At 38.7% G+C, this 22,510-nt stretch overlaps 1 protein-coding gene across 3 annotated transcripts in view; it reads left to right on the forward strand.

Moving 5' to 3' along the window:
• RASGRF2 (Ras protein specific guanine nucleotide releasing factor 2) overlaps nt 1-22,510 on the forward strand; it is a 140,211-nt gene that overhangs the window by 19,565 nt on the left and 98,136 nt on the right. For all 3 annotated transcript variants that reach the window (XR_014576629.1, XM_083817212.1, XM_083817213.1), the window contains exon 2: nt 22,081-22,187. Coding sequence is in view for 2 of the 3 variants with exons in the window: in XM_083817212.1 (XP_083673338.1) it covers nt 22,081-22,187 (107 nt within the window). In the remaining variant the exon portion in view is untranslated. The remainder of the gene's footprint in view (nt 1-22,080; nt 22,188-22,510) is intronic.

Raw genomic sequence — 22,510 nt, forward strand, 5'->3', positions numbered from 1 at the left:
TTTCCTTGTCTGTCCTTTTCCCCTTACACACATACTCCCTCATACAGGTAGCTGTACAAGGTATCTAGGATATCTCAGTGGCTCAAAATACTATTTAACAGGCAACAGTAATTGCAGAATTTTATTATGTAGATGTCGTTATCTGTTCCTTAAGCCATCTCCTCTAGTAAATTGAGAAAATATACAGAATTGTAAACTGTTCTGAGATAAATGGGTTCATGCGCTGGTCAAAGCCTCACTACCCCAGTGCTGCTTTGATGCCAGAATTATGTTGGACAACCTGTGAGTTCATCCCTGTTCCTGGGTGGGGTGGGGAGAACTTTGTTTGTGGATCATCAAAAATATCAGTGCCCCAACAAACGATCTGTTCCTGTCAGATAATAATAGAAAACTTATTTAGCAGGGTTGATGCATTTAAACCCGTAACAGTTATTTGGGTACGCAGAAAGCCTTAATCAATTTCAGCAGCCTCTGTTAAATACTCAGAGAAGCTAAATTAGAAGATACTGCTTGTACGTGTAGGAGCCAAAGCTGTATAACTGTAGGCGTCTTAGAGCTAGGCATGCTTAATTTACCATACATAGACACAGGAAGGCACAGTAAGATACAGCAGACATTCCAGATTGGATTAAATGGAAGTGTTGGCATCTGTTAGCATAATAAACACAGAGTAGACAACAAAAGTCCTTGTGATCAGTAAAACAAAATATCCAATACAGATGTAGAAGCGTGGAGAGAGATTTTTATAAATATTGCTACAGAAACTGTTCTGAGAATATCCTTCAACTTACCATTTGAGTAAATTTAAGCATTAAAGCACCATTTGAGGTGCTTGTTTTAAGAACTTATGCTGAATTAATTGTTCTATGTACCAGTTAAACAACAATGGTCTCATGTTTGGAAACTCTTGCCAATATTCACTTTAAGTTGTTTATGCAGCAGGAACATACTATAGGTGAATTCAGATGTTTTAAAATCTCTTATTCTCTATATTATTAAATATCAAATTTAATATATTTAATATTAATATTAAATGCACTAATATACAGAGCATGGTGGTACATCTCAACATTTTAGAAAATTCCTAGTTTATGTTTCCAGGTTAAAGGATTTCTTAGCCTTCTCATACCACCTAGAAAGAGCTTCCTGTTGCAATCCTGAAAATTACTTCATGAAATGTACTTTATGAAATGTTTACATGACTGCTATTGTCAGGGACTTTCAAATGTGGTTGGAATAATTCCTTCTTATTGTACTTGGCAACCATCACACACTCAAAGTTGCTCAATATTTTCGTAAATAACATATAATTTCTCAACCCCTAACACAGGTAGTTAAGGGTTTTAAATCTAACACTTGCACATCTCCTTTATGGCTAGTTGTATTACTAGCAAGCCAACAAGGTTTTCCAGAATCAGCTGTCAGTCAGCAAGAAGGATATAATTGCTCTAAGTACACACAATCTAATGTATTAAAAGTAGTCTTGAAAACTTGCATTCAGATTGGTTTCCTAGCCACACACCTACACCTAGATCTGGAAAATGATGTCTGGTGTCTTGCCTGATATGTCCTGATGGCTGCAGAACATTAGATAACTGATAATTATGATACTCTTACCTAGCTAAACATTTCACAATAAAGAAAAAAATCTTTGAGGTCCTCCTTCTAATCCTGCGTATTCTAGTCATGTATCTTTGTCCTGGTAGGGAGAAATCCTGCTGCCTCCTGTTAGTTCGGTGTGAACCCCAACTGTTTTGTTGATGAAGTGTTGATATCCTGGCCAATAAGATACTTGCATAGAACTTTGCACACCTGCAAACAGAAACAGTACCAATGGGCGCCTCCTGCTCCCCGCTCTGGCTGATCAAGATGAATGTCCATTACTGGGAAATTAAGCATCTGTACAATACAGATCCCTTCAGAAAGTGGCCTCGGTGCAATTCATCCAGCAGCCAACTCCCAGATCCTCTTGTAAGTTACCTCACGCGCAGAAACATAGACACACACAAACATAGACCCCTAGACTTCATGGTCTCTCCATCGGTTGGCCTGGACCTTTTGGCTCCTTCTAGCATCCAGCTCTGCTAGTTCTGTGATCTGCTACAGAACAGTTGAGGTTGGAAGGGACCTCTGGAGGTCAACTCCACCAGCTACAGAAACAGGGAGAGCACAGGCCTTATCCAGCATGACGATGCCAAGAATGTTTAGTGAATGTTCTTGTGAAAACTGGGACTATATTTAAATGCTAAAGCATGGCTGTAGGCCAAAGAATCACAGAATGGTTGAGGCTGGAAGGGACCTCTGGAGCTCATCTGGTCCATCCCCCTGCTCAAGCAGGGGCACCCAGAGCAGGGTGCCCAGGCCCATGTCCAAGGAGGAGACTCCACAACCTCTCTGGGCAGCTTGTGCCAGTGCTCTGACACTCACACAGTAAATAAATACATCCTGATGTTCAGGGTAAACCTCCTGTGTTCCAGTCTGTGCCCATAGCCTCTTCTTCTGTCCCTGGGCACCACTGAGAAGACCTTGTCTCCATCCTTTCTGCACCCTCCCTTCAGATACTCGTATGCATTGATAAGAACTCAACCAAGCCTCCTGATCTCTAGTTTGAAGAGTCCCAGCTCTCTGAGCCTTTTCTCCTACAACAGATGCTCCTGTCCCTTCATCATCTTTGTGGTCACTCTAGTACATCCATATCTTGCTCATACCAAGGAGCCCACAGCTGGACTCTGTAGTTCAGGTGTAGTCTCACCAGAGCTAGCTTAAGTGGGAGGGTCACCCCCTTGACCTGTGGGCGATAATTTGCCTAATTGTGGTGGTTTTATTCAGCTGAGCAGCCGAGCTCTACCACAACTGCTCTCTCACTTCCCCTCCTCAAAGGGAAAGGGGAAGAAAATAGGATGAAAAGGGCTCAAGGGTTGAGAGAAGGACAGGGAGATCACTCACCAGTTATCATCACGGGCAAAACAGACTCAGCATAGGGAGATTAGAGAAATTTATTGCCTGTCACTAACAGACTAGAGCAGGGAGAACTAAAAGCAAGCTACAGACTTTTTGAGCCACCAAAATTCTCACGGCTTAATGGAGCAGCTACTGGCACATAGTTCTCCATGCATTCTTAAATAAATTTTGTGTTTGTGAGACGCTCTTACCCCTTCTTTTTTTTTTTTTTTTATCTTTAAATTTAGTGCCCTTTTTTTGTTAAAAACTGTCTTGTTTTCTGGCTTTATGAGTCAACCTAATATGTAGCATGTAGTCTTTATTTTCTATAATATTCAAGGCCAGAAATATATCAATGATTATAGTAGGTGTAAGATATATATATATATATATATATATTAGACTGCTTCTGATTTATATAAAAAAGAAATCTCTTGTTTTTGGTTTGTTCTTGTTTTATGTTGTGGGGTCTCTCTCTCTCTCTTTTTTTTTCTTTCCAGAAGTAGTGAATAAAATCTGTAGTGCAGTTGAATAATGACTTTCTCTTCTGCACACCAAATAAATAACGGATGCTGAGTTTTGGCAGTTTCTTTTGAGTCTTTGTGATTGAACACATGATGCGAGCCACCAGCTCCAGGCCTGCTCCTTTAATCTGTGTACTAAAATAATTCTAAAACCTTTGAGGTGAGGGCAGCATGCAGTGGGGGTGGTACGCTGAAGGACCTGAGCGAAGAGAACAATTATTTTGTGCTGTGACCTTCTGGATGTGATGGATTTTCAGCTGTCTAGAAACTTGCTTGGGAGTTAACATGGGAAATAAGAAGACTTAGAAGAAATAATGGGTGATGCTATAGCATCAGCTTAGCATCAGTTAGCATCAGTTTTACCTCAGTGTGAGTTAAATCTAAGTCAGTCCTAAAGCCCCCAGATTACTTTTCATTTGGTTGGAGTTCTGCTGTTTATTTCCGTGATGATACGATTTCAGCTCAGTAGTCATAATTTAGCCAGCTAGATATGAGGACAGATTGCTAGGAGTTAAACACCCACTATTCCTAATTATTCTAGCAGTGCTAATAGTGCTGGATGATCAATGTTTTACAGAGGCATTTTGAAAATCTTCATCCCTGCTCTTTGTCTAGATATGTAGATAGTAGTGTTTGGATTACTGACCTTCTTAGTAAGACATGGTGTTCTCTTGTTCACAAGCCCCAAATTTTACACTGAGACATCTGTCACCTTGTTATGTTGCAAACTTGCCTTAAGCTTGTTTTGTTAGAACTCTGGTTGATAACTACTTCAACTTAATGATATTGTGATATACTTTAGAACAGGAATAAATTGCTCTTCAGTGTTTCAGATCAAAATAGTGGTGACTTAATTGGAGGAATCATATAGATTAGTATATATGCTGTGAAAGTTTAAAAAATTATCTGATAATTATTTACAAGAGAAAGGTCTCAATGGTAACTTGAAATATCTAAAAAGTGAACCTTTAAAAATTTAAAGAGGTGTGTCACTACTTTTAATGTTAAGGTTTGTTCAGCAATCTACGTTACTGTTGTAACTCGAAAATCTTTGCCTTTTGAATGATAGAGAAATAAACATGGTGAGTTAAGCTGCAAGGGAAAAAAATATGTTACGTACATTTTATGAGAAGAATTATCTACTTGCAGCAAGTAAAATATTTACATACTGTGTTTTGTAATAGCACTTGCCCTTCTCGTAACTTTTTTAGACGGACCATAACATATATTGCGAACACACAATAGCCACTTTTGGCAGCCACTAATGGCAGCCATTAGGAATTGTGTCTTGGTAATTGTGTTGCCTGTTTTCAGCAACAATTTGTTCTCCCCCCATTCTCTGAATCATTTAAAAACTGGCTGTGGTCATGGTAAAATAATAGATAGGTGGCTGATTTAAGCCAGGTTGGCAGAGTCCATAACTACAGTGTGTAGCTGCCTACCATGCCTATATTCTATATTATACTATATCCTAGTATAATCAGCTATATTCTGATTATACACAGTGGTTTTATGGCACTTTTATATACAATATTTCTAGTTCAACAGTTTTTTAGAGACAACAGTAGCCTATCTTCATAGAGCAAACAATCCTTTTTTTGCAAAGAAATGCAGCAGAATAAAAATGATCCCGTGGGTCTTGTTGACAGAATTTAAACCAGGTTGTGTGCTTATCGGTTTCATTTTCAGTACCTTTGAGGTAGAAGATCTGAAAGAACGTTTTAAATGTCACAGTTTACACTGGAGCTGTTTGTTTTTTGCATCTTGTTTCCAGGCTTACACAAGACTTGAATCATTCAGCCTATGGTCTTAAATTCTCTGTGCAAGCTAACAGTCCATCTACAACTGAGGATTGCGAACTGTAGCATGCTGTCAGCTCTGTTCATTAAGCCAGCCCTCCACTTAGGTACCATGGCAAACATAGTTGAAATGACTCTGTTGTCTCTGCATTTAATTAACGAAGAATTAAGACATCATTAAGAGTTGGATTCCCTCAAAACAAGTATACAAGTGTAGATGGCAAATCAGAGCAGTACTTTTGCTTTGGGTAGTATTGTTCCAGGTCAGTTCTTTATAGTTGGATCCTGCAGAACTTTCTCACAAAATTCTTGACACAAACTTGTCGGTATAACTATGACAATAATAATGGGAATGTTACTTTGAAGCTAGAATATCAATGAACTGTGTTCTTTTTTTTTTTTTTTTTCCTCCATTACACTAGCTAGCTATGGCATTCACATTTCTGTAGCAGGCAGCCGTACAGTTTTTATGTCGTATATTTTTTACATGGGAATAAAGGACTATAATGCATCTTTACTGCTACAACTTGGTATATACAAGAGTGTATGGTAGACATCTCTATGTGCTACTGAAGAAGCAAATATTTCCTCTGTTGTGTTCAAAATGTGAACTTCAAAACTCCTAGCTTTAGCTATCGGAAGCACTAGAGCTACTCATAGATTGTTTTATCTTTGGAAGTGATAATTTTAATGACTTGATAGGGATTTTTTTTTTAATTTTTTTTTTCCTCCTTTTTAAAGAAACCTGACTGAGGTTATCTTTCTGGCATTTTGGGCAGTAGGATGAGCCTAATTGCTACAACTTCTGGAGTAGAAGAAGTATCCCATTTTTATTCAACAATAGAACAAAGAAGGTTCTTAATTTCTTATATTACAAAAGTTAGAGAGGAGGTGTCAAAAATAGAATTGTAAGAATGAAATGAATGAATACAAGGGAGGTTTCAGTGGATGCTGACCTTCAACTTTCTGATAGAATTATTTTGGATGGACAAAGCAATTTCAAGAGGCCTGAAAAACCTCCATTCAATTAACTGCAATTTTTCCCATGTGATTCAGTACTTAATTTTTGGCTGGCTTGATTTGATAAATCAAATTATCCAGTGATCCACAGTGAAACGCTTGTCTTTGACCTGAGCAGTGTTAAACTTTATTGGTCTATAGGGTTACAGTGGCTCAAAGCAGGATATGGTGCCTCTCATGTTTTTTTTCATAGTTGTTGGCACTCCCCTGCTTCTACCACAGCTGAGAACCATGTGTCCTGGATGACCTATGAACTTAGACCCATTATGGAAATGTGGGTTGTATAAAAGGCACACCTGTATGAGGTGCATTACAGTTCCTTTTAGGCACATGTAGGCTAATGTGGAACATGCTTCGAACAAGGTGGTTTTGGTTGATCCATCATCATTCACAAATTCAACACAAAGTGATGAAAGATTTTTTTGTTCTTTATACATTTCTAAATAATTCTTGATATGCTGAAGCAGTAGAATTTCCTGTGGGATAGAAGTTTGTTTTTTGCCTTGTAACCAACCCCACCTCCCCTGCCTAACTCTGGTGTAAATCAAAGTAGAAGATATAAGCAGTAATTTTCTCTTAACTGAAATGTTCCTCAAGAAAAGATGCCTTAAGCAATATTCTGTCTGTTCCTGCAGAAAAAAAATAAAAATGTTTTCAGTAGGAAAGTGGGTGAGGATTTTAGCTGATCTGAAAGCTGCAGTTGATTCCTACTGTATTTGAATTTATGCCTGTTGGTACAGAATATTATGCTCTTTATACTTTCCTTGGTATGTTTCTTTTCTTGTCAGCAGCAAAACTGTGTAGCTTTTCAGTCCATCCATTGTGTTCTTTACACACTGCTGTGTGTGTTTCTGTGGCTTTGAAACGGATAATATTCATGTGGGCTACAAAGCTCCAAACATGAGAGAACTGTGAGCAGAGGAACTGAATTTGAGGCATAGTCTTCCCACATTAAATTCCAGTGAGTTAGAAACAAATAAACAAAACCCCAACAGAAACTATTTGAATTTAGATGCAGCTTTTGATGATTAACAGGTTCTCAAATGTTTTGATTTAAATTGATGGCTTAAATATGAGGTGGTGGTGGTGTTTTTCTGTGTGTACCTTTTAAAAAAAAGGATCAGTTTTGGTAAAATTGAATGAAATAAAAGAGGGAATTTATATTTTGTGCGAGAGGAAAAATAACTTTGTTCCAAAATGAGACAGCTATGTGCAAAAGCAAAGAAGAAATGTAAAACAATTTGAATTTCAGCATATACATGAATTCTTCTTTGATCAGACTTTATCATTATATTACATTAAGAAATGTGAATCATGATTATAATTTTGAGAAAATCCAGGAGAATAACTGAGTTCATAACTGCTAAAAACTGATATTGGCAGCACTAAAAGAAAGTGCAATAACATCCTTTGAAATAGTTCTGTTTGTGTTCAAGCTGAAGCTAATTTAGCCACTCTACTTTATTTGCCATTTTAGTTTTTTCAGCAATTTATTATTAAAATTGTTGTGAAGTAAACAGTAGAACACTGACCTTTACTGACCAGAAAAGTTTCTGTGATTGTATGGCAAGATCAAGACCTAATGAACTGCTGACTTCTGTCAAACTGGCAAGAAATCGATAACATTTGGCCATTCGCCTGCTGCAAAGGAAAGATCAGAATGTCGTTTTGCAAGGCTCAAGCCAAGGCTTCATAGTATTTGTTGTAGACTAGCAACATTGCTACTGTCATGTGAAGGTTTTCCTGTTCAAAGATGATTTCCCTTGAGAACTCAGTCTCTGTTCAGGTAAATCTGTTGCTCCTGGGGATGCAGCTAGACACAGGAGGCAACCTTTGAGGTTGCTTAAGAAGAAAAACACAGCACATCCTCTGAGTGGAAAACAAACAGAAAACCCCATTATTCTGCATACAACCTACAGATGTGTTTCTGGGTAAGTGATGCCCATAGTTTTCTGCCCTTTCTCCTTCCACCATTCATATGTCTTCTCAAAAATGGTGTCAGCTTGGAAGTGCTCTCGGTTCTCACAGTCACCACTCCCTGCAGGGAGGTGACGTTTGCCAGCCGCCCGGTGTATGCTTTGAAATTTTCAAATTATGTCTGTGGACAGCAGGATCAGCCTTTGCTGCTTTCCAGAGTGTATGCAAGAGAGCCTGGCAGCAGGGTAACTGGGGTGAGGTGACGTGGCCATGGTGACTGAGCAATACCTGTAACTCTGAAACAGAGCTCTGCTCTGCCTGTGACAACTTTGTGAAGGGTGTGCACTGTCAGTTGCTGACATCCTGCAGGAAGTATTTCAGAAAGTCTGAAAGAGAAATTGGTGTTAATTTAAATATATGTAATGTGAAATGACATAATGAAGTGTATTGTTCAGGGAGTGAAACCATGCTGCATGCACCTTATCCTGAGTAACAAAACAGAGTATAATCTAAGAAGAGCTTTTTCTATAATGCAGATGCAATCCAGGAGTTGTGGAACATCTGGAAATGTATGCATTATCAGCAAGGTTCTTTCAAAGGTCTGTATTAGCCCATACAGTGCCAGAATACTGTCATCATCAGAAAAGAAAACTCATGCCTAGCATGAATAAAAGGATTCCTCAATTTTTTTTTATTTTTTATTTTTAATCACAAATCCCTCAGTAAACACACAGTACAAAAAAAGCACCACAGCTGTTTACTTGACACCAGGACTTGTCATAGTTTCAGTGGAAAAAGAGTTGATATAAGTGTATTTTCACTAAATGGATTTTAAAAAGTAGTCCTGGTAACTCCTCTTGAAGTATTTGCTCTGAGCCCATTTTATTTCTACACAAGCTAAAAATCAGCACACACAAGATAATTTTGGTTCATTACTAGCTTTTTTCATGTCACCTCTGAAAGGAGAGGATGTCTGCTATCAAATGTCACACCTGGATAAAGACAATATTTAGAGTCGGTTGTACAAGCTCTGTTCTCCTGAGGAGGTGGCATTGATGGTGAAATGATAATGATTGGTATTTGTGGCCAAAGAGGGGCAGTGTGACAAGTAATGTTTGTGTTTCCTGAAGGAGTTTGTTAGGATGTATATCTTGAAGTTCTTTTATGCAGTTAAGAACATGACACCTGTAGCATCTTTCTCTCACAGAAGATTTTGTGGAGCCTTTTCCTCCATGTGAACTCTCCCCAGAGCAAGATCCAGGAGATGTGATCTCTGTATTAGTGAACCTAATAAACTCAGGGTGTGAACTCCCTTATTGCAGGAAACCTGTAGCTCCAAATAAGATGAGCATCTGGGTTCCCTTGGGAAAATTCTCCTCGTTTTCCACAATAAGGTAGTCTTTCTGGTGATGTCTTTGAAACACTTTGGAGTGGAGGAGAGAAAAAAATGCTTTTGCAAATCCAGAGATTCAATTAATGTTGTCTTGGTGTTTGAATGGGTAGAAAGTCTTGCCAGTGAATATTAACACTGCTCCAGCAAAGTCTGTGGCCATGTCTAAACAGATTTTTTTTTTCTCCTCTGTACACTTGAAGTAGTAGGAAATAGATTATAGTTACTAACAAGTAACATCCTATTGCTCTGTACAAATTATGTTGTTTGATTAATAGCAGTGGAATGAGAAGTGTGATTACAAACAGACCCTTCACAAACAATTTTTGGGGGAAGCAACATCCAGGCATTCTCTAAAAGTTAGGAAATGTTTCCATCATATTATAGAACCATAACATTATTAAGGTTGGAAAAGACCTCCAAGATCATCAAAACTGAATGCAGGACTCGAGGTGTGGCCTCACCAGAGCAGAGTACAGGGGGACAACCACCTCCCTGGTCCTGCAAGCCAGGATGCTGTTGGCCTTCTTGACTACCTGGGCACACTACTGCCTCATGTTCATGCAAGCATCGACCAGAACCTCCAGATCCTTTTCCTCTGCACAGCTTTCCAGCCACTCTGCCCCACGCCTGTAGCACTGCATGGGTTGTTATGGCCAAAGTGCAGGACCCAGCACTTAGCCATGTTAAACCTCATCCCATTGGCCTCTGCCCATCGATCCAACCTGTCTGGGTCCCTCTGCAGGGCCTTCTGGCATATTGACACTTCCCCCCCAACTTGCTGTCATCTGCAGACTTACTGAGGGTGCACTCAATTCACTCATCCAAGTCATTAATACAGATATTAAAGAGGATGGGCCCCAACACCGACCCCTGGAGAACACCACTGGTGACTGGTCACCAGCTAGATTTCAATCCATACACCACCACTCTTTGGGCCCAGCCATCCAGCCAGTTTTTAACCCAGCAAAGAGTGTACCTGTGCAAGCCATGGGCTCCCAGCTTCCCCAGGAGAATACTGCGGGAGACTGTGTCAAAGGCCTTGATGAAATCTAGGTAGACTACATCAACTGCCTTACCCTCATCCACCAGGTGGGTCACCTGGTCAGAGAAGGAGATAAGGTTGGTCAGACAGGACCTGCCTTTCATGAACCCGTGCTGACTGGGCCTGCATATGCTGTGTGATTGCATTCAAGATGACCTGTTCCATCACTTTCCCTTGTACTGAGGTCAGGAAAGCAGGCCCGTAGTTCCCTGGGTCCTCCTCATGGCCCTTATAGATGGGTGTCCCATTAGCAAGTCTCCAGTCATCCAGGATCTCTCCGGATGACCATGACCACTGATAGACGACGGAAAGCAGCCCAGCAATCACATTCACCAAATCCCTCAGCACCCTTGGGTGGATCCCATCTGGCCCCATGGACCTGTGACAGTCCAGGTGGAGCAGCACGGAATACCAGTAATTGTTAAATTACTTAAAAAGGAAACTTCAACATGTCCTTTGCTGTAGGCATGACACTCATTTTGGTGAAAAGTCAGATAAAATTTCTGGGAGTTTAAAGTACTTCACATTGCATAAACTTCAAAATATTTGTTACTAACAGACAATCTATTGAGTGTATCACAGCTAACACGATTGTAGAGATCTTTATGAAAACCTGAAAAGACAACGTGTACTGCAGTTGTAGTTGGATAAATTGTTGAAAAATGAATGTTTAAGTGTGTCATTGATACTGAGCATTATAAAAATGTTGATTCCATCTCTATGGTGTTGGTTTTATAGCCTGAAAGTAATTTATTTTACACAAGCCGTCAACATGTTTTAGTATTCTCCTGCCAAATTTAGAAAAGCAGTTGTTGGCTAGCCAGTTCCATTGTAGAACAGTTCTCTCTCTTCATATAAAGTATTTATGGATGTGACAGTCTAACCAATGTGAGGTTTTCATTTATAAATGCAAGGTAGGTTAGTTGATTGTATTAGTTTTGATTTACTGATACAGAATGTCTAAACAACTTCATCAGCTTAAGGAAATACAGTGAATCTTTGGACAAAAACAGGTGTTGACAAGGCATAGTCTGAAGCTGAAATAGTGTGACTGAAGATTAGTAAAAGACTGTCTTATGGACTGAGTCACCATAATTGTTGCTTAGCCACGGTGAGGTGCATAGGATTTTTTTTTGTCATTGATGAAACCTTGGAGAACTTAAAGGATAGCATGTGTAAGAATGTGTACAGAGATGTTAAAGAAAGTTGATCCAAACCTTCCTAGTGGGTCAGTTCTGACTGGATTCAAATGTAAGGTGGTTATCTAGGCAGCAAAACATACTTCTGGAGATGGAATAACCTTCTTTTGCTTAAGACTAGATTCTGTCTCTTCTTCCAATGATTTTTACCAGCTCCAACCCTACTTGAACTAGCGAATGACAGAGTAGTTCATCCCTAGTGAACTGCAGAGTAGAGGTGTCAGTTAGCTTGGTGGTCCTGAAAAGATATTTTTTCCATGTCATAAGGACACTCAGGCTTGATAGCCAGTTCTGAAAACATTGTACATAGCTGACTGCAGTAGTCTTTCTATCTTCCATCAGAGCCCTGGCAATCTCCTGTCCGGGAGGGTGAAGCATGCCAGTCTTCCTCCTCATCTCACAGAATACTGCATTGGCTTGAAATTTTGGGTGTTTGTTTTTCCTAAAACTGTTTATATATAGAAATGATTATATATAACAGAGATGTAGCAAGGTCTAAGATGTGCTGACTTCTGATTCTTGATTCCTTGATCGTATGTTGGCTCATTTCAAAGAGAGAAGCTCTGTTTATAGCAATCTTGGGTTGAACTCGTTTACAGCTGATCTATATTTGGACATCTTTGCACATATCCTTATGTCTAAAATGAGCACCATAATTCTTACCTTGTAGAGGAACTGGAACCTTAGTTACTGTCTGTAAAGAACGTTAAAAACGAGAAATCCTGTGTTTGCGTATCTTCTGAATATAAATAGGAAGCCAGCCAATTAATCTGTTTCTTGGTAATTAATACTTCAAAATTACTTGCTGTATAAAAATTGTTTGTGTGTATGACCTGGGTATATGCATTTTAATTATTATTGTTATTATTATTATTATTTTATTATTTATGTATTTATTTATTTATTTATTTTTGTGTGTGTGTGTGTGTGTGTAAGTGAATCTGCTGAGAAACCCAGACACCACTGTTGCAGTACTCTTTGCATGGACAAAATATTCAAAACTGAGTCTTGTTATATAATTTCCTTATTTAGCTGTTCACACATTATTTAAAATTAAGATGCATGTATTTTAGTAGTGAGGGTAATTTGACATCTAGAACAAATAAACATAGGCTTAGGTAGATTTTCCTTACTTTTTATGCTAGGATTGATCAAGGAGGTTCTCTGGCTCACGTTGAGCCTATGTTTGATGCAGGAGCTGTCTACTGAGATTTTTCTGGACTGCATTACCCAAGAGGTCTCCCTGGAAGATTATAAATATCCCTTCTGCCCTTTAAAGTCTTATCTGCTAATTAAAATACAAGGATTTATTTTGTGGGGCAAAACAAGGGCTGAGGTAATTTACAGCTGAATTCATGTGAAAGAGCTCTGCATCATTATCAGATTTCAGACAAGAAAGTTGGATAACAGGTGCTCAGAGTGTTTGTTGGACAGGGAGAGAATGGCTGTCAGTACATGGAGAAAGGTTAGGCTTGCTAAGAACAGTGAAGGAATGAGACATGAAAAAAAATAAAAATCAAACATTCTACTTCCTGAAATATTTATAAAACTGTCAACTGATTGCATTGTATACATTGTTGTCTCTTTCTATCCATTCCTCCCATATGTCCTTTCTTTGTCCCCTTGAACAACACGGTATTCTGCTAATACAGCTGTTGTGTGCTGAGTTGCGAGGTTGGGCTGCAATCCTGATTCCCATTAGATGTGCCATGCCTGAGGGCAGGCAGGAGAGCCCGGGAGAGGACCAAGATTTTCCTCCTCTTTGGCCCCAAGGGGAAGCAGTTAGTGACACAGAGGAAAGGGGGAGGCAGAGATGAGAACTGAGGAGCTGTGCTCCCAGCCTCTGATGGAATAGGTTGTCAGTAAGAGCAATGGGATTTCTGTGCTCCTTTTCTGTTGTTTGTGTTGGAGTAGCAGAGGAGGTCATGGCCCCAACATACACACATGCTGAGCTCTCTGCATATGTGTTGAATGCCTGTGTGCTGAAAATGGCTCAAAATATGAGTAAAAGGAACCCTTGAAAAGCAAGTGATTTTCCCTTTGCAAGGGAATATAAGGAATATATTAAAAAGAAACGGAAGACTGGGAGAGATCAGAGGCAATGTAGCTAAAGTTTAGAGGTTTAATTGATCAGTGTGATCTGCAGACCTGAGTGACATCTCCTTTTTCCAGTGCTTGAAAAGGTGAGAATCCTAGGAAAGTGATTCATGGCATATAGCGGGGAGCAGAAGAACACCTAAACCCTTAGATATGAGAATAAATTTTGCCTGTCTCTTGGTTTAGGCATATTTGATTTGTTTGCTGGGTATAGAAAACAGTTTTCACTTTATAGGTATTTATTTTATGTAAAGTATCTTCAGGGTACAGCTACCCCAAGATGTTAGATGTAGAGACATATCAGTGTCAGTCCCTTACGGCCTTACACGTGGGAGGAGAGGCTAGAGATATGCAGGAAGGCAGCTGCTCTGGGAATGCTGTGAATGTTTGATATTGAATATGCTGGTATTGGGATGCAGCCTTTCAGGTCCCTTAAAACGTAGGTGAGGTGCTTTGTAGATTGCTTTGCCAAAGTCACGCATAGTAGTAGAGCGCAAGTCCCATGTGGGTTGCCAAAACCTTTAGGAGACGTGTCATGCACAGATTTCCCAACAAAATCAGTAGTTTAATCTGACCATCCTTAATTTCTGTCCCGTACCTTCGTTACAGGCCTTATTTCTGTTCAGTGCAAGACCCTGGGGACAGCAGCAGTAGAGAAATGAGTATAGTGAGAAGAGGGAAGAAGTCCTGTAGCTAGGTAATGCACAGCCTTACAGGCAAACAGCCTCCATTTCTGACAGGAAATTCCCACTGGACACTGTCAAATACATTTTGAGAAGATGGTATCCGTGTTCTGTTTATTAGTAGTGAACAATTTAGCTGTGCTTACTGTGTTGTATAGGTTATTGTAGTCTTTACTTTCTGAAATTTCCTTTTGTATGGCAGAATTTTTCCCTGTTGATGAACTACTGCTGAAGAACAAATGATCTGCATTGAAAATTTAGCAGATGGGGCCATATTAGTCTGATTTTGTCATCCATGAAGACAAATGCCATAACCACTATGATTTGGCATCATTTTGATTCAAGTCAATGGGGTTGCAGGATAATTACAGTCTACAGTGACCATTGTGTATTATTCTTTTTGTTTGTTTGTTTTACACACAAGTTGGGTATGGTATTTTTAAATAAATATCAGAAAGGTGTATAAAAAGGGATAGGCTTCTGTATATTCACCCTAAGTACAATATTGCATGTTTAAACATATTGACCTCAATGCTGTTTTTGGCCTAGACAGTATTTGCAGAATAGCTCAGGAACATGACTAACTGACACATGCCAGAATAGATTTTATGATGCAGTTTATAAATTAATGAATCCAGTATTAGTTCAGGTGAGAAGGCATCAATCCATCTCATCCACCACACAATGACTTAATTGTCTTTTATAGGGTTGCAGTATGTATTTGACCAGTGTTTAACCCAAAACTGGAATAGATACTACAGCTCATCTCTGAATCTCCTCAGTGTGAGAGATGGCATTCAAAGAAATTTCTCATCTTTTCTTGATCCAGTGGCTTGGCAGATTCTTATTCTTGGCTTGTTCTTTCTATGGCTTGGCAGGTTCTTAAGCTCTATTCTTATTTATTTCCTGAGTTTTTTCTCTCTTGTCCTGTTCAGTACCAGATTTCTATCTACCAGGCGCGGTGAAGTAACATTAAGATGATTTAAAAACCCTTAATCCCTAATCTTCTCAAGCAAAACTGTGCCATCACAAAGAAACACAGAAGCTAAAATACTGCAGTGGCTCACTACCAGTTTTGCAAATGTCTTCTGTATTTCTTTAAAGAATCAAAATCAATCAGAGTGTAACTGTAACAACTAAACGTGTATAACTGCTCACATTATTCAAGATGTTTTATAGCCTAACAGTCTTGTCTGCTTTGTTATGTTTCTTTCCTAATAGTCCCTAGCATTCTCATTTGATTTTTTTGGCAGCTGCTGAGCAACGGTCTGTTGTTTTCCTGGGATTATTTGTCAGAATCCCAGGTTCTTACTTCGGAGTGGTAGTACCAAGCACAGAGCCCATCTTTTCACGTGTGAAACCTGGAATGTTTCCCTCATCTGTGTCACTTTACATTTGTGTACAACGAACTTCATCTGCCATTTTATTGTCCAGTAACTCAAGCATGTTGAGTCTGCAGTTCTTCATAATAGGTTCTTGTCATTACTATCCTGAATAATTAACAAACTTTGTCATCCTTTGTAATCTGTTGTTCCAGTCCTCAGCGCAATTCTCTGAAGAAGTGCCTTGATGTCCTTGTTCCATTGTCAGAACTGACAGATGGCCCAATATTCAAATTATTTCCTAGCTTTTGATTTTTTTTTTTAATTTTTTCTTTTTATCAATGGAAGGACATTCTTCTTTTAAGTCTTGGATGTTTGATTCCTTTAAAATCTGTCAAAAATTTTTTGAAAACTGTATCTTTGCAATCCAAATGCTTATTGACCCCTTAAGAGAACTCTGCTGGGTTTAGAGGAGATGACATCTTTTTATATAAGCAATACTGACTTTTCCCAAGAACATCATATTAAGTCTAATATCCACTACTTCTGTTCTAGTTATAGTTTCTACTAATTGGTGTGATAAAAATATGAACTGCATTGGCTTTGTAGATCTCCCTAGAAACTTTTTAAAAAATTGTCGTACTTTTCACCCTCCTGACATTAGTTTATTTTCATGTTAATTTAATAACAATGGGCTACACATTTTTGGCCAGTGCTAGTGGCACAGCAATCTCAAGATAGGGCAAAACCCAGCCCTGGCATTTACTTTCCCCTGATTTAAAGAAAAATATTTCCCTTAATTCCCACTCCTAACATGCTTGTGATCCAGTGGTGGGAAGAGATTGTTACTTAACCCTGCCCAACATCTTCCTCACCTCCATACCCTCATCCTTCTGCACTCTTATCCACTTTAGGGATGCTGCCTTCTTCCAAAAACACTTTTTCCTTTCCTCCTCTTTCTGTAGGATTTAGGAAATATAAAATACATGTGATTCATATTTGAGAGCTTGGACAAAATACTGGCACTAGAAGATATCTGGAAACTTCATGAGTTAACATGTCCTTGAATAGTACAAGCTGCTTTGATTTAGACAGTGGTTTGCGGCTTTTCTTTCAAGGATTGCTGAAGAATCTTGGATTGCTGCAGTGATTGTCCTCTTTTGCCCAATAATTTCATAGTGCTTGAGATTGCATACAGATTTCCAGACTCTGAAAATTTCCTTGGAAGTCAAGAATGAAAAATATTTCTAGCCTGTCTCCTTCAATCTTAATTAGTTGTCTCTCCCATCTCTTTTACCCTCAAAAGATTTTTAATGTGCCCTTATAAACATGAGGTTGTGAATATAAGCGTTAATGATACAGCAAATGTTTAAGCTTCCTCATTATTTCATTTTGAAGACATGCCTTTGTTAAGACAAAGTTGTTGAGTGCACCCTCAATAAGTTTGCAGATGACAGCAAGTTGGGGGGAAGTGTCAATATGCCAGAGGGTAGGAAGGCCCTGCAGAGGGACCCAGACAGGTTGGATTGATGGGCAGATGCCAATGGGATAAGGTTTAACACAGCTAAGTGCTGGGTCCTGCACTTTGGCCACAACAACCCATGCAGTGCTACAGGCGTGGGGCAGAGTGGCTGGAAAGCTGTGCAGAGGAAAAGGATCTGGCGGTACTGGTTGATGCTCGCCTGAACATGAGCCAGCAGTGTGCCCAGGTGGCCAAGAAGGCCAACGGCATCGTGGCTTGTGTCAGGAATAGTGTAGCCAGCAGGACCAGGGAGGTGATCATCCCCCTTTACTCTGCTCTGGTGAGGATGCACCTCGAGTCCTGTGTTCAGCTTTTGGCCCCTCAGTACAAGAAGGACATGGAGGTGCTCAAGTGAGTCCAGAGAAGGCCAACGAAGCTGGTGAGGGGTCTGGAGAACAAGTCTTACGAGGAACGGCTGAGGGAACTGGGGTTGTGTAGTCTGGAGAAGAGAAGGCTCAGGGGAGACCTCATTGCTCTCTACAACTACCTGAAAGGAAGGTGTGGGGAGCTGGGGTGTCAGCCTCTTCTCGCAGGTAACTAGTGGTAGGACCAGAGGAAATGGCCTCAAGTTGCACCAGGGGAGGTTTAGGTTGGAAATTAGGAGACAATTCTTCTCAGAAAGAGTCGTCAGGCATTGGAACGGGTTGCCCAGGGAAGTGGTGGCATCACCATCCCCGGGGGTGTTCAAGGAAAGGCTGGATGTGGTGCTTAGGGACATGGTTTAGTGGGTGACATGGGTGGTAGGGTGATGGTTGGATCAGATGATCTTGGAGGTCTTTTCCAACCTTGATGATTCTATTATCTATTCTAAGACTTAATTTTCAGTAGCAATCTTGGTATACAAAGGTATACATTTGGTATACATTTGTACTCGGTATACATGTACTTGGTATACATTTGTACTTGCCATTCTCTTCAATATGATGATTGGAATTTTCTTTTTAAATTCTTCTCAAGGTTCTGGCTTGAATGATGACATCAGAACTGCACGTTAAGTCATTAACTGATCAGGAAATAACATTAGGTGGTTACTCCACGCTTAAGCTTTAAAAATGTGTTTGTTTTTTTGCTTTTAGTGTACTATGAAGAAAATTAGTTTTATGTTTAATAAGAAAAATTTAGGGAAAAGAAATGCATAGGCAAGTAGCTATTACCCCACTACAATCATTTACAAGCCTACATTTGGTAGTCACCTTGGAGTCCTTTGAAACATAATTTAAATGTTTATATGCCGTGCTGATGAAAGGATAAGATAGCAAAACCACTGTTGACCCATGCATCTTTTATGCAGTACGAGCTTTTCCATCCAGGCACTGAAAGCTGATCAAATTTACAAGGAGCTGAAGGCAGGAGCTTGTAATAGGAGATGTCAGGCAGCATTATTACCTGTGGAAGTAGCTTTTCAGTCTGTGACATGTGGCAGCACCACTATGGGATGATTCGCGCTTGTTCCTCTTGGTCCTCTGGTGTCTCAGTAACTTCAAATAGTTGCTTCCTTTGCGAGTGTCGCTGCTAATTTACAGATGGAAAAGATGTGTCGCATTACCTCAGCGCTAGGGGACAAAAAGTAGTAAACAGATGAAATAGGCACAGTGATGAGTTATCAGGGGACAGAGCAGAGATGTTCTTTGCAGATTCCATGTGAGGTGGAGAGAAAAGAGTGAGCTGCGGGACCATCCCTATTTATTGGGAGAGTGCTGTCTGTGTTGCTGTGACTCTCACCTCATAAACAGCAAATGCTCTCATCAGTCACAAGGGAAACAGCATGTTGTTGTTGAGAAATTTAGTCTTCGGGGTGTCTGTATTGATGGAAAATCTACCATAGTATGCTCTAAAAGAGGTGTTGGTTATAAGGCATGTATTTTCATTTTTATTTTTATTTTTATTTTTATTTTATTTTTATTTTTATTTTTATTTTTATTTTTATTTTTATTTTTATTTTTATTTTTATTTTTATTTTTATTTTTATTTTTATTTTTATTTTTATTTTTATTTTTATTTTTATTTTTATTTTTATTTTATTTTTATTTTTATTTTTATTTTTATTTTTATTTTTATTTTTTACCAGAGAAGAGCATGTTTTTCCCCTTTTAGAAAGCATGGTAACATTAAGCCTTTTGCTGTCTTGTTTTGAATACAGCTATTATCTGGACAACTTTATGAGGACAAAGTTATATATATTAATGCTGTCAGTAGAGAGTCCAGCATAACAATGAGTGGCATTGAAATGCTCTGGTGAAGTACTTTCTGTCATGTTTTTAGTCTTTTTCCAGTCATTTATCTGAAGTAGAAGTACTGATCAGCTCATTGCATGGTCTTCCTTTCTCACCATAGGAAGGAACTTGGAGTAGTGCTAGATGCCAGCCAGAGAAGTGATACTCAGTAATATTCCTCTAGTGGTAGTGTCCCTGTCTAGTGCCAGTTTAGAAGAAGTTCTCTGCCAAAGATCTTTAAGTTAACACGAAGACTTATTATTTTTCTTGTGCGTATATGAATACTGAAAAGGTACCTTAAAATGAAACAAACATATATGTTTTATATCAAAATACAAATTGTTCATTTTATCTTCTATGAGACTGAGTATTTTTAGAGGAAACAATAATAAAAAAAATTGTCCAACCAAACCATGGGCTTCATTTGAAACATGAGTGCCTGCCTGCTTGTCCAACAGACCTGATGAATGATGATGATGATAGTTGGTGTAAATGTGACCTGTAGTTCGTAAATACTTACAATCATCACTTCAGAAAACTAATAGGGTATATACAGAAAGGTGTTTTTTACCTATACTGTATAAATTGCAGTGATGTGTAAGCTGAATTGTTTATCAGATAGCACGGTAGTGCTAAAATTATATATCTATGTATAAATAGATATATGTACATAAGTCCATTCACATTCATCATAAACTTGAACATGCAGTACAGCATCATGGATGCCATCGTATTTTCTTATAGTAGGATACTTTGCTGCATAAACGACATTTATTTTAAAAGGAGTTAAAATTCAAGGGTGACTTAGAGATTCTTTTTAGAGGTATGCTATAATACTTTGCTTGCATTTTGCTTACTGTGATGTTGACTTCTGGATAAATCAAGTGATAATTGTTACTGATGCTGGATTGATGCTTCAGCTGCACTGCATGATTATAAAAGCTTTTGTCTAACACTGTTATGAACCATCTGAACTATCTTACGGAACTCTTTTTTTTTTCCTTTTAATGGAATTTAGATTTAAGTGAAAAGTGATTTATTGTTGAAAAAATGCAGGATTAGGCAATTGAAAAAAATTAGGAAAAATAAGATTATCCTTTGAATGATTATTGAACCTTGGCTGTGCACTCAAGTAGTTTTCTTTCAGAAACTCAACTGATCTGGGCCTGAACTTTCTTTGTATGGCCTATTAAAATGTGAATATTTCTGCTTATTTTGCCTTGCTTCCATTGTTTTGATCATCTGCTGCTAATCCTGCAGTATTTGTGGTCTTCTGTATGAAAAATGTTTTGTATACACGTAACAACTTTTAGTAAATAATACAATTCACAGATGAATAGTTTTCTTTTTGTGGAATGCCATCATATGTACTCATGTTACCTAAAATGAAACCAAACATAGGAGCATAATCAGAAGCTCAGAGGCAGATGGGTTTTGTAAATGTGAGGTCCCCAGGCACAAACCTAGATGCAAATACAGGTGCACACACAGTGCTGGTGGCAGTGCAGTGAATCTAATTTACCAGGGGTGTATTGAACCTGCTCTGTACAGACTCTGCAGCTGACCTGTGTGTTGCGCCTGCACAGCAGGCTGCCAGATGTTCAAGGAGGGGCCAATAAAAGGCTGAAACACTCTTTTTTTTTTTTTTTTTTTTTTTTTTTGTAGGGACAGAATTCATTATAAATGTTGACAATATCTGCAGCCAATTCTCTGTAGGTAAAATTTCATCCCTTCTGTTTCTGTTTATGCTTGAGTTTCTCCTGCCTTGGAAATGGCTTTTTATTCTGAGGTGGTTTGTATTTTCTTGATCCCCTGTACTTTGTTTGGCTTGGAGAGGTTTTTTTTCAGCTAAGCTGTGGATTTTACAAGGAAAGCAGAATGTTTGTTGACATCACTTCAGGTTACTTACTGCTGTAAACAGTGGCTCATGGAGTGGGAGAATGTAAATTGCATACCTCACTTGCTGGCTGGAGTGAGTGTGGAATTTGCTGTGAGTGTGAAATTACTGGATTTGGTATCCTTGTTACGGCATCTAAGAAAAATCTCAGCTGAAAAAGTGCAAGAAAAAAAGAACTACAGACACTCCACTTGTATTTGACACCCACTATTGTATTTGACCGTAGAAGCTACTGAGGGAATTATATTCTGTTGTCTTGCATGTGGAAGCTTAAAAACAATAAATTATGATAAGTTTCATGAAAGCCATTACATCAATTCAGAGGAGAATACGTTACAGATTTATTTTTCATCTTCAATCTGTGTTTCATGACTGGTAGCTTAAAACAAGTTTTCCTAGGCTGGCAATGGTGTGCACTGAATTTTATAAGTCAGATTCTTTTTTGAAACTTTATGTATCCATTTTATTTAAAAGAGTGTCTGAACATTTTTTTTTCTTGTTTTAATTTGCAGTATTACTTTACTGTTCTATTTGGCCATGAAGGGCAGAAGCCACTGGAGCTCCGTTGTGAGGATGAAGTTGATGGAGATGAATGGGTAGAAGCTATTCACCAAGCTAGGTATGAAACCTGATCATTGATCTTAACCTCTGTTTTATTATAAATAAATTGTTAGTAATTTCAAAATCTAAATTCACTCTCTAAACAAAAATACATGTTACAGTGTATTGGGTGTGTATTACTTGCAATTCATGGATATGTTGCAGAAAAAATGTGTTTATCAGTTTGTGCATACAGCACAATATTTTATCATTTGCAAGTGATTGTGTTCAGTTGGAATTTGTTCAAGAATGCCCTTTTGCTGGAAACAACTCCTGTGGTTAGTGTCCTTCAAAGGCAAAGTGTGCTATATGAATGAAGAAATAAGTGATCTGCCAAATGAA

The sequence above is a fragment of the Anser anser genome (assembly GCF_964211835.1).
Source record: "Anser anser genome assembly, chromosome: Z".
Classification (NCBI taxonomy): domain Eukaryota; kingdom Metazoa; phylum Chordata; class Aves; order Anseriformes; family Anatidae; genus Anser; species Anser anser.